This window comes from Amblyomma maculatum, chromosome 9 (assembly GCF_055883805.1).
Source record: "Amblyomma maculatum isolate TAMU_Amacu chromosome 9, ASM5588380v1, whole genome shotgun sequence".
Lineage (NCBI taxonomy): Eukaryota > Metazoa > Arthropoda > Arachnida > Ixodida > Ixodidae > Amblyomma > Amblyomma maculatum.
The window spans coordinates 28,647,752-28,660,127 of record NC_139352.1 but is presented as its reverse complement, the minus strand read 5'-3'; the positions used below and the strand labels follow the sequence as shown (position 1 = coordinate 28,660,127).

General features: G+C 46.6%; 1 protein-coding gene across 3 annotated transcripts in view; it reads left to right on the top strand.

Annotated features, from left to right (window-relative positions):
• Nucleotides 1-12,376, top strand: part of LOC146178706 (multidrug resistance-associated protein 1-like) — a 142,833-nt gene that overhangs the window by 28,842 nt on the left and 101,615 nt on the right. For all 3 annotated transcript variants that reach the window (XM_084578467.1, XM_084578468.1, XM_084578466.1), the window contains one exon: nt 11,384-11,540. In XM_084578467.1, coding sequence (XP_084434593.1) covers nt 11,384-11,540 — 157 coding nt within the window. The remainder of the gene's footprint in view (nt 1-11,383; nt 11,541-12,376) is intronic.

Here is a 12,376-nt window from a genome sequence, read left to right as displayed (position 1 = left end):
AGCTGCAAGTAAAAGTTTTTCATGTCGATTTAAAGTGAGCTCGAGCCACACACATTCTTCAACAGTTTCCAGATCGGAACGTCGAACACACTTCACAAAACTGTCAATAGCAATGAGCACTCCACCTCCTCTTGATTTGGGACCTGTTTCAGGGCGGTCGCTACGAAAAACAGAGTAATTATTTGGAAAGAAATCATTGGAAGGAATATCACTTGACAGCCAGGCTTCGGTAACCACAACAGCGGTATAACAAGAGGACAAGACGCTAGAAAAAAATTCTGATCCCTTAGTCCGAAGACCTCGGGCGTTTTGATAACAGATATCCAAATTAGGGGCCACTGCAATTTTGCGTCAGTTCAGAGGGATGAAGCATATCGTCGTAAAGCTTCCCACGAAAGTCCTTGTATATGCAACCCATCGGCCACATCGAAGGCTCAATAAGCTTACTGTAGGATTCTTCATCAACTTCAATATGGAAGGACGAGTAGGAGTCGTACCTTGTTTTCAGCTGCCGGCAGGAAATGGGAGTAATATTCACTGATTTTAGATGGTTGGTAAGGTCTACCGATGTAGTATCGGGACTGAGTTTAGAGACGAAAATAGTCTTCGGACGCTTCTTTTGGTAAATGGCAACGTTCAAGACAGATGAGCTCGATGCGCCAGTAATGGCTCGACTTCGGTGCTTCTTCATCTCACTGGGTAAGTCAACCGCACGGCGAGGAGCAGAGGCAGAAGATGAACAGGGAATATCTCCAGGAGTCATCCCTCGATGAAGAGCGGCGGAGTAGTCCACAGATGGCTGCTCCTCACGGGTAGGATTGCCCACGGAGACAACGAGAGGACGCTCGACGAGAGGACGCTCACACTGCGAAGCAGCGCACCGCACAAGCTCCTGGCGTAGGCCGCGAACATCGGCACGTAAAGAGGCGATAACCTCGGCTTGTTGTACGAAAGCCCGCGAGTTCTCTACACGAAGGCGCTCGTTCTCTTCCCGTAGCTGGGCAACCTCATCGCTCAGAAAAGAGATTCCCTCAAGCGCGTCGAGGAGGAGAGCCCGTAGCGAGGCAAACTCACCGCCATGTTCGCCGGTCGCGGCTGAAGGGGGAAAACCGGTCGGGTGGCTGGGCAGGAGCGGGGCACCAGGGACTCTAGCACCACCGTCGCTAAGACTAACACCGTCAGACGACGACGACGCACACAAATTACACAAGAATGGCCGAGAGCCGGACTTCAGAAGTTGCAGCTCGTCATCCGCCCAGGTGACGCACTTCGTGTGAACACGTTTCGCACAGTCGGCACATCGTAAAAACTGCTGCTTGCCAAAAAACGGGCGGGAGCACAGCGCACATGCGTCCTTACTGGGCGCCATCTTGGGGGAAAAAAAAAAAGAAAAAAAAATAAAAAAAAATAATAATAATAATTGGTTCAGAGGAAGGAAAAGGCGCAGTGTATGTCACTCTTGTTGCTGCGGACGCATGAACCGCGCCGTAAGGGAAGGGAGGAAGGTGGAAGTGAAAGAGGAAAGAGAGAAAGAGGAGCCGTAGTGGAGGGCTAGGGTGTAATTTCGACCACCTGGGGATCTTTACTTGCGCTGACATGCATAGCACACGGATGCCTCGTCGTTTCGCCCCCGTCGAAACGCAGCCGCCAAGGTCGGGATGGAACCCAGGTACTCCGGCACAGTAGTCGAGCGTCTTACCACTTCACCACCCCGGCGAGGTAAAGGGTGGCAGTTCCCGGCCTTACGGGGCTGGGACGGTAGGTCAACGCCGCTTGCGGCGGAGGCTAGCCAGCCACAGATTTTTATCTGTTGTAGGCCGTCATTGCACCCGCCACTGCTTCGGTGGTGAACGACGGCTGTTGTTGCGGAGCGCGTATTTCTCTCCCTCTTCTTTTTCCTTTCTTCTCTATTTTCTCTTCTGTCCGCACGAGGCAGCGGAGGTGCCGGAGTACCCGGGTTCGAACCCAACCACGGCGGCTGAGTTTCGATGGAGACGAAACGAAGAGGCACCCGTGCGCTGTGCGATGTCAGCGCACGTTAAAGATCCCCAGGTGGTCGAAATTACTGCGTAGCCCTCCACTACGGCTCATGTTTCACTCTTTCCACTTTCACTCCTACCTTCCTCCCTTCCCTGACGTTGCGGTGTCCACAAAAAACAAGTGAGACAGATACCGCGCCTTTCTCTTCCTATAAATCAATCAATCAGATAAGCAGTGGAGGTGGCTCAGCTACAGAGCCAGAGCAGGCCCGTGCATTTTCTTTTTCTTCTTCCTACAGCCACAACAACAACAACCACACCGGTGGAGCAAGCCCCTGAATACCGTATCCAGGTGGTCGAAATTATTCTCCACTACAGCACCTTTTTCTCTTTCGTTTTAGCTCCCACATCCCTTCCCTCGCAGCGCGGGTCAGGCGTCCGCCGAGAAATGTGAGATACTGCGCCTTTCCTTACCTGCAAACCAATTAAACAAGAAGAAAAAAAAAGCAAAGTACGGATTACAAAGACTGTATTTAGGGGATACCGTCTGTGTAATCTGTGGTTTGCTATTGTTTTGTTTTATTCTTATTTAATTAGTTTGCAGGTAAAGAAAGGCGCAGTATCTCAGATTTCTCGGCGGACGCCTGACTCGCGCTGCGAGGGAAGGGACGTGGGAGCTAAAACTAAAGAGAAAAAGGTGCCGTAGTGGAGAGTAATTTCGATCACCAGGGTATCTTTACCGTGCATTGAGATCGGGCAGGGTTTTCCCCTGGGGAGCTGGTGCAGGTGGGTCACCGATGCTTGCGGCGGGGGCTGGCCTGGCACCGAATTTTTATCTGTTGTAGGCCGTCATTGCACACGCCACCGCTGGTGGTGGACGACGGCTGTTGTTGCGGCGCGCGTCTTTCTTTCCCTCTTGCTTTTCTTTCTTCTCTATATTTTCTTCTATCTGCACGAGGCAGCGGAGGTGGCTCAGCTACAGAGCCAGTAGCAGGCCCGTGCATTTTCTTTTCCTTCTTCCTACAGCCACAACAACAACAACAACAATTGAGATCGCGCAGCCCATTTAGGTCTGCCCGTTTCGCCTCCAACAAACCGGAGCTACTGGCGGTCGGGTTCAAACCAGGCTACTCCACCACCACAGTGGAGTCAATTCTCTATTTCAGTTAAGTTTAGGGAAAGGAAGGTACCTTATAGATTTTGGTGGAAGCAGATAATAATGCACACCTACACATAATTAGGTCATAATATAATAATTATTATTATCGGTTCACGGGAAAGAAAAACTATCTGTCACACGTTCTATGGACACCTGAACTGCGCCATAAGGGAAGGAAGGAAGGTGCGAGTGAAAGAGAAAAGAGAGAAAGGGGTGCCGTAGTTATAGTGCTCTAGAAGATTGGGCAGTGTGTCGACCGCGCCGCGAAATGCATGGGAGCGGGGGGCCGCTTTTGCGATGACGGAGGCGCCTCAGCGCAGAGGGCGCCACCAGCAACTGGTGTGTCAGCCGTCCGGGCGCCCGCGAATGCGCGCTGTGCAACAGGGTGGATACCGCGCGCACTGTACGTTCTTGTTTGCTTGTGCGTCGCCTCGAGCTATTCGCGACAAGATATTATAAATATGCCGGTTAATGGGGCTCAGTACTGTTAGCAATCACCTAATTTATTTTCCCTTTTGGCCGTCGGCAACACCTCGCGAAAGCAACATGTACAGGAGCTGGGCTCCGAAGAAAACAGCTTGGAGAGGGCGTACAAATTCAGACTCGCACACCACGCTTCACTCGCCGTACAGCTTGCTTTAGCATTCCTGAAGCACCTAATTGACGTCCAGAAATGCACTCGTTTTGAAAAGAGGGCAGTGTGGAGACAGGATGTATGAAGAAGTCAAACATGCAACATGTGCGTTCGAGCGCTGACTAAAGCTGGCCACAGTATAACCCCATTATCAAAACAGTCAAGAATAGTATATTCCGTTGTTTCACGCGCAGACTATGCCGACTACAGTAAGTTACCTGAAGCCACAAGAAAAGTCGGCATTCAGTTCGAATGAATGAAATATGGAATACCCCGCATAGAGGTAGAAACATGAAAAACGAACGACACTAGGTAAACGGCTACTAAATAACTAAACACAGTGGGTCAGAAAAGGTGGAAGAAGTGGGAAGTAAAGGATGCACAGAAAAAAAAAAGAAAAGAGACGTGTCGCCTACAAGGGAGGGAGGAAGGAGGCACGCAGCGCCGTGAAAAGAGCGACCGCGAATGTGAACAAACGTTTGGAATTGTCGTGCGGCGCAGCAAACGCACGGCGGAGAAGAAAGCAGGCAGCTAAAGACGAAGAAAAATGGAGAAATATGACAGGCAATAAAAAAAGGGAAACAGTCGAGCTTAAGAACCAAATGAAGGCCTGGGAATCAAGAAGAAAGCACACAAAAAGGCTGCAATCGAACGCGTAGATATAAGCGTCGAAGTTTAGGTCAACAGCTTCGTAAAACTGTACACTAATATAAGAACAAACCATTTTATTTTCTTTCCATAAATTGGAACATTGCTGTAACGGGTAGCTTTAAGTACCCAGAGATGCGCGCTATACTTTAGACATTTAATCTCAATGCATTATAGTTTGACAATGACCTAATTGTTCCAGAAAATGTTTTCATTCTAGGTAGTTTTTATTCTGCGTGCTCAAGCAACCGGTAATATGTAAGTCATTGACCCCGGAAGATCGCTCTAGTCGTTTTGGTGCACATATAAAATGAAAAAAAAAAGAAAAAAAGAATAGCTTTGAAAAAAAAAAGAGCGATGGAAAATAGAGGACGCAGAGGCTATAGTGTACGCCTAATTCGCTTCCGCTACATAATTCTTCAGCGAAAGAGAGGTTGTGAGGTCGGCACGGTTTTTCGCCACGAACAAAAACTACGCCATAGGCTCCAAGCTATAGTTGCAATTTACCCAAAAATTTGGCTCAGGTGTACGATCCTTTTGGACGCCTTTGCACTTGAGATTTTGCAACCTTCATCTAAAAGTGGAGGTTCAAAAATGTTACCTATTAGAGCACCAGAAAGCTCACACTTGAAATAATAAAAGTTCGTGTGTTTTTGCGGCTTCGCTTTTGCGAAGTAAGCGAACCACGACAAGAGTTCTCAAAGGGAAAATAATTGAATTCCCTTGGAGTATTCCACGTGTAATATCAACCTTGTTAACAATTATAGCCTGATTAGTTCTGCAAAGAGTACCCGCGGCAAGTAGCCCGATTATAGTCCGGCAAGCAGTAGTTGGCGAGTTTATTCAGTTGATTACTCACATTTCCATACCACACACTCGAAGAATAAACACGCATTAGTGTCCGCATCTGAATTCGGCCTTATACTAATTGCATGCGCATTTGGTGCCCGTCACCGTTTTCGCATTTTTCGTTTTCTTTCGGTGCGCGCCAAGAACTGCATCATATCTGCCAATACGACGCGCAATTATAAGTGTTCTTTTTTTTTTTTTTTTGCTCTGTACCATTTGATGCCAATAAAGCGTCCGCTCTCAAGTGCCCATATGAACGTATTCCCTCGTATACGAATATGTGACACGTTTAATTTTTCATATTTTATCTGAAGTATTGTCCTAGCTGTACTTGACATTTTTAAAATCTAAACAGCTGGTTCACCCTTTGGTCAGCGGCCACGTAAACAAATGTCCGCGATATATATATTTGTTAATCACGAACAGAGAATAAATGCTTGGGTCACGTATATTTTCCTTTTTTTTTTGCCGCTAAATACCACAGTGCTTTACATTAGAACGGTAATAAATAAATGTGTTTTGCTCGCACACTGTATTTGTAATTTATATAGGCGGTGATTATAGGGCACATAAAGAACACCTATTAAAGAGATATATTACAAATTACTGACGATTTAAGATAAACGTTGTTATGTATTAATAAGCACAAGCAGCAAAATGTAAGCAGATGTTAGTAAATAAGGTTCGTAAAAAATAAGCTGTTCCTAAGAGACCTTACGAAGCACAAGCTTTGATTCGCATGTATACTGTTATTCTCCGCGTGTTAATAGGGCTCCTCGGCAGTAGCCTTTTTTCCCTTGCTGGAAGAACGAATGCAAAACATCACGCTTTGTTGAAGACATTAAGTACAAGCTCATCTGGACGATTGATGGCTGTCCGCAGGAAGAAATGTTGAAAGAGTTTGAAGTAGCGATTAAAACATCGCGCGCTGCTCCGTAGGACTGCCCAAGCGAGCACGGCGTCTCCAGATTAACGTAATGGAATGGCAGGGATGAGTTTAAGCACTTGTAATAAGTAGCCCCTTTATTAAATATCGCACCATTTGCGTAGCGTGTCAAAATAGCTCCAAAAAGAACTGCACGCCTCCTCTGTACCCCCGCTATCCCCGCGGCCGCTACGCGCCGAGCGGCGAACGTGGCACCCCTGTTGCACGTCGCGCTCTCTCGCGGTAGTCGGTTCCTGTCATCGCAAAAGCGGCCCGCTCTCCGGCGCCGGTCGTCACACTGCCCAATATTCTAGAGCACTATACCGTAGTGGAGGGCTCCAGAGTAATTTCCACTACCTGGGTTAAGTTTCCATACCTTTCTTGTAAATTGATTTATGGGAAATGAAAGACGCTGTACTGAGTCTTCTCAGGGACACCTGAACAGCGCAGCAAGGAAAGAGGTGAATACGGGAGTGAAAGCAAAACGAGTGAAAAAGGTCACGTACTGAAGGATGGCAGATAATTTTGGCCACCTGGGGGCCTGTAACGTGTTCTCACATCGCAGTAAACAGGACTGCCTGTCCGATTAAGCCAGATTTTGTAGAATGGAAGGCATAGGACACTTTTAGGGGACCACCGAGGTAGACACCTATTCTTAATCAGGTCAAAGTCATGCTACTTTTATCAACACCTAATCAGCTCCAGGTCTCCTTTTTCTATTTATTCTTGAAGTTAGCCTTTCGGGAAAAGAAGCCGCAGTATACCTTTAGGTAACAGGATGGAGTCGTGGACACTAACGTTTAATTGGTTCATGGTCCCACCAACATTTTGAAAGAAGCGGACACAGTTTTTTACGAAGCTGCAGAAGAGATTAGTAAAGCTTTCACCCTAAAAACGCACTTTCTTAGCAGAGAGATATTTATGCCCGGCCATCTGCGGTATCTAACTCCGACACCTCAAAAGAAAAATTTGGAGGACGCTTAAGCTTCGCCTTCAAGAGTGGAATGCGATAGCGTTATTGCACCTCGTCGAGAAAACTTATTAAACGCAAGGGTATTGGGGCATCCTCGCACCGGTACCCGCGCGGCCCGAAGGGGAGAAGCGGGTGAGCGAAGATAGTGATCTAAAGAAAGGAAAGACGCTTGATTCTACAACCCGTGAGGGTGCACGGCGAAACGTCAGGGGCGAGTGGCGCGCCACGTGTCGGGGCAGCGCCACACATTGCGAGGAGGGGTTCTTCTGTGTTTGCCGCAAGATGGCTCTGCATGTGCGCAGAGCGCAGAAGAAATGTAGCGGAAACGTACTTCGCTACTCGTGTAACTGCGACTTCTGTAAGTAACATGCTCATAATTACCGATATACACCGCAGTATAACGTTCTACGGCACGTTTCTAAGGCAACACCGCATTCACTAGAAGCGCTTTTGTACCGCTTTCAAGCATCGAATTCGTGGCTGAGTGTTACCGTCTCCGTCTCACACTCCGGAGACCCTGGTTCGATTCCCACCCAGCCAATCTTGGAAGTTGCTTTTTATTTATGAAGTGCATGCCGAGATTTATGGCTCATGGCCAACGCCGCCGACGACACCGGCTTTTCTGCGACACGAGCTCCTTAACGCTACCGCGTTAAAATTGCAAGCCTCCACGAGGAAGGCTGCGTGCAACGCGAGTTAATGACTCCCTGATGCGTGCCTACTCTTCGCAGTCGCAGCGTAAATGTGCGTTTTAGTCCGACGCTGCCGACGCTCTGGCAACGGCAGCTGAGGTCGGAGATTTGCGGCGATGGGTTAAGATGAAACTTGTTCCCATACACTATTGCGGTTTCGAAGCGCGCAACGCATTTGGACTAATTGAAAAGGTGGGGAGTTGAAGGCGAGAGGATTGCGTGGTGCATTTTGACCAAACCAGATTGGCTCGTCTTGTGCTGATAACATATGGTGCAGCGTATGCATCAATTCCCACGCTGTGCGATAGCAGCTAGATGTCTACGCCCTGTTTAATGCAGTCCCAGCGGTACACGTTTAGTCCTCGTCCCGCATGACCAAAATGCATTGCGGCACACTTTGCATAATCAGCGCTGTTGTAGGCTCATGCATCGATACGCAACTAATGGCGGAAAAGGCCGTGTACGCTTGTCGTGTTCTAGCGGGTGGACACTGGGCCCCAGCCGGAGTATTGTCACGACCTTGTGGGGAGCTATAAGGTAACCAGACAGGAGGTCACTCCTGTACAGCATATACATGGTTTGGTTTGGTTTCTGGGGTTTAACGTCTTAAAGCAACTCAGGATATGAGAGACGCTGCAGTGGAGGACTCCGGAAATTTCGACCACCTGAGGTTCTTTAACATGCATATATATATATATATATATATATATATATATATATATATATATATATATATATATATATATATATATATATATATATATATATATCCCGCACCATAGCACACTGTTCTTTGATAAGAGACTAGGATAAACGTGGTGGCTCTGCGTGGCGATCTGTAATGCAGCTCTTCCACGGGCTACACTGTCCCATGAGCACAAATGATCACATTGAAAATCAAAAACGTCCATTACATGCAAATATCTTATAGTATATGGCCTAAAATCAATGTCATTTTTGAGAGACTGCTGAAGAATGTCCAAAAAAACACTGCATCACGACAATGCACAAAACAATGATCTGTAGTTTATAGCTGCTACCACCGGCGACAGTCCTTATTATGGCACAATTGCACGCGGCCACGTTTTGACAGGTAAGGCTGAGTATTAAGTTTAAAAACGAAAGTCTTGCGGCTGATTGTATATACGTCCGTTGCACCCATTTTAATACACTCTTCTCTAGACATGGGAGGTAAGGCTGCCAATACATCGGTACAGGAAATGAAATGTCAATGCGAACTTTTGTCTTCTGGTCTGGTTTGGTCTAGTGTTGGGGTTTAGCATCCCAAAGCGACTCAAGCTATGAGAGACGCCGTAGTGGAGGATGCCGGAAATTTCTACCACCTTAAGTTCGTTAACTTGCACTGACATCGCACAGCACACGGGCGCCTTGCTTCTCACCTGGAGGAAAACGCGGCCGCCGAGGCTGGGATGCAATCCTGCATCCTTGGGCACAGTAGTCGAGCGCCGTAATCACTGCGCCACCCCGGCGGATTTTTGCCATCTGTATTCTGGATAGACTGTATACGTATAATAAGGAAGACAGTATGGTACGGTAATAGGATATGTCGGCAACTTCCTTAAGAAAACCTCACAAAGGACCATCACTCCTATGTAAAGTGGGCGCAACGAAAATAGGCACTTAGTAGTCCAATAAACACAGCTAGGAAGAAGGGATGGCTTGCTGCTTCAAAAAAGAAAAACCTTGAAACAAGCTATGAACAAACAAGTTCCAAAGACCAACTCCACCAGCCTCTAGAGAGAGAAACAATTGTCTCGTCGCTTAGGCTCCACTGACAGCGCCACATAAAAGTAGCAAAATTTCTATGCAAACACTCTACTTTATTTCTTGCACAATGAAAACAATGTAACACCTGCATCTTTCATGACATAAACTTCGAAATCAAGAAGACATTGGACACTTGTGCTCGTGCAAATAGAGACAGCTCCCTACGCCTGGGTTTGTCGCCTAACCGGTGAGATCTGCGCCACGCCTGGAATCGTGAAACACACCTCATAATTATCTTTGTCAACACTGAGGAACATAATAGTGATGAAAATGACGCTTCAGTTAGTGATAAGGCCAATGATAGCATTAGAAATGATAATGGCGGTGAATTTGGTTGATAATGATATTGAGAGCAAACGTTATGCACCGTGTACTCCAGCAAGGAACGGGCTTTCGCATTTCTGGAGGGTTGGTTCCAAAGTGATCTCGGAATTTTTCTTATACTCGAACGACGCTGGGTTTAAGGTTTGTGTTTGGCCGAGACGAGATTTTACCGAGGTTCAAGTCGTTGCAAACTATTAGTGGAATTACCTTTGAAGATTATGCGGTCATTTGCTGCAATGCAGCGAGACGTGCAGTGTACCTTTGACCCGACAGGTCTACGCGGCCATACACTTATTCGGGCACAATGGTCAGCTGCTTCTGTCACAATTTCACGTCCAAGCTCTCGAACGGACTTTTAAAGTACTGAAACATTTTTCATATGTACATGCACTTTCAACCACAGAAAGTGTACATTACCAAAACCGATTCGGGATCACGGTTGGACATATCTCTCGTAAAAAAGGCATTTTCAAAACGTCAATATTTGAGTATTGCGTGTTGTTCATTGATATAATGGCCTCATTTTCAGGGGTATAACAGTCGATCACTATATTTCTACTCATTTTAAATTACTAAATTTCTTAAGGTATTTGCTGAATTACAATTTCAATAGACGCCGTTTTATTTATGTGGCCAGTAGGATATACTACATAAATGGGTGCATTTTCAACCTTTTATAATCTGTACCACTATGGCACTTTTTAACCGATGTGACTATCTAAGTTAGCAGACTTCATTTCTGCAATATAATCAAGCGACCATGAAAAAAAAATTAAAATTTTGATTTGTTTATTATTGCTAACGTTGTTCTAATAATAATTCTGCTGAATACGCCCTTAATGTCTGCCTTAAGGTATAATCCTCCGGAGTAAACCGCACCGGCGAATTTCTCATTGGTTTTTTAAGCAAGTATTTAGAAAAATTGCCATGTGCATGCAATTGATTTCATGCCTGGAAGCTGAACGCGGAAATTTGCACTGTTAAAACAGACAGACGTGACATAACCAACTCAATTTAGCTGCACGTGCCGGTTCTCGCTTTGCATTTATCTTCTATCTCCAAAGTGCCTGGGAAAAGAACAGGCGAGAGGAAAATGTTCAATAAAAGAAACCTTTCTACAGTTTTTACCATTTTTTTTTTCTAGCTAATGACAGACTTTGAATTGCATTCATAACGAAGGACGGAGACTGCAAGTCGATAATCATTAGCTAAAGCATGCTATTTCCGTGAAGTCCAAGAACGAGAACATAATGCTGATCGGCCCCCAACTGTAGACACTGTATTTCAGGTCGCGCACGATAATGAGAATAGAGATGACAGGTAGAGGAGTATGGAAAAGTCGGAAGGTTAAATTAAAAAGCCACATATTACCCCTCACAGAATTTTACCACATTGATTTGCTCTTTCTTCAGGGCTCTAATTGCAGGAACATCGAGTTTGTCATGCATGATACTGCTGTTCGCGATGTCGTGTCTCGTCGAGGGAGTTCTCACCTGCTACACGAATCACTTCAACCTGAGGTTCTCGGAGCGTATTCAGGTGCTCACACAAGGAGCCATCTTTCGAAGGGTAAGGAGGACGCAGTGTTAAACCTGGTTCCATTGTGCTAAGCGCGCGCAAGTCCTCATTAGTTTTTCTTCAATAAATATTCAGTGTCGTAAACACCTTTGCAGGCCATGTAGGAGGAGGGCTCATATCGTGATGCACCCCGACACAGGAAAATTGTAAACGCTGTTGTACCGTTCGTGATTATATCGTCACGTAGTGGTGACAAGGCCGACGGCACAAAATGAAGAGTCTGAGAGTGCACTAATGAAACTCTTTATTGGGCTGTGGAAACTGTGCAATTGCAGTTTTCTTCAGCGGGTCTGGGCGAACTCCCTCCTTGTTTCCGACATGACCCAGAAACTACAGCTGCTCGTAGGTGTAGTGACCCTTCTCTGTTGTCAACGTGGGCCCTGACAACTTTATATCGAGCAATGTCCGAAGCCTTTTCAGGTTGTCTTCAAAGTTCGCAGAGACGACAACGACGCCATCTAGCTATACCAGACAAATCTGCCACTTCAAGGCAGCCAGTACGGTATCGATTACTCGCTGGGACATGGCTGGCGCGGAGTCAGGGCCGAAGGTCATCATTACCTTGTACTAGAAGGGGCCGTCTGGCGTCATGAACGGGGGCTGCTTGGCTCGATTGGGCGCATCATCTTCCGTTTGGCTAAAGAGGGCGAAGATGTCTCGGGTGTCCGATAGCTCGTCGAGGCAAACGATCGTCATGCCCTTGTTCAGGTGCCAGTACTATTTGGTGATGTCTGCGACCAGGACTTCAGCTTCTCTATAACGGAAATGGGCGACGCCTTTGCGATTCTCAGACCAAGCTCCAAGAGCAACTGGAACTTTCCTTCGAC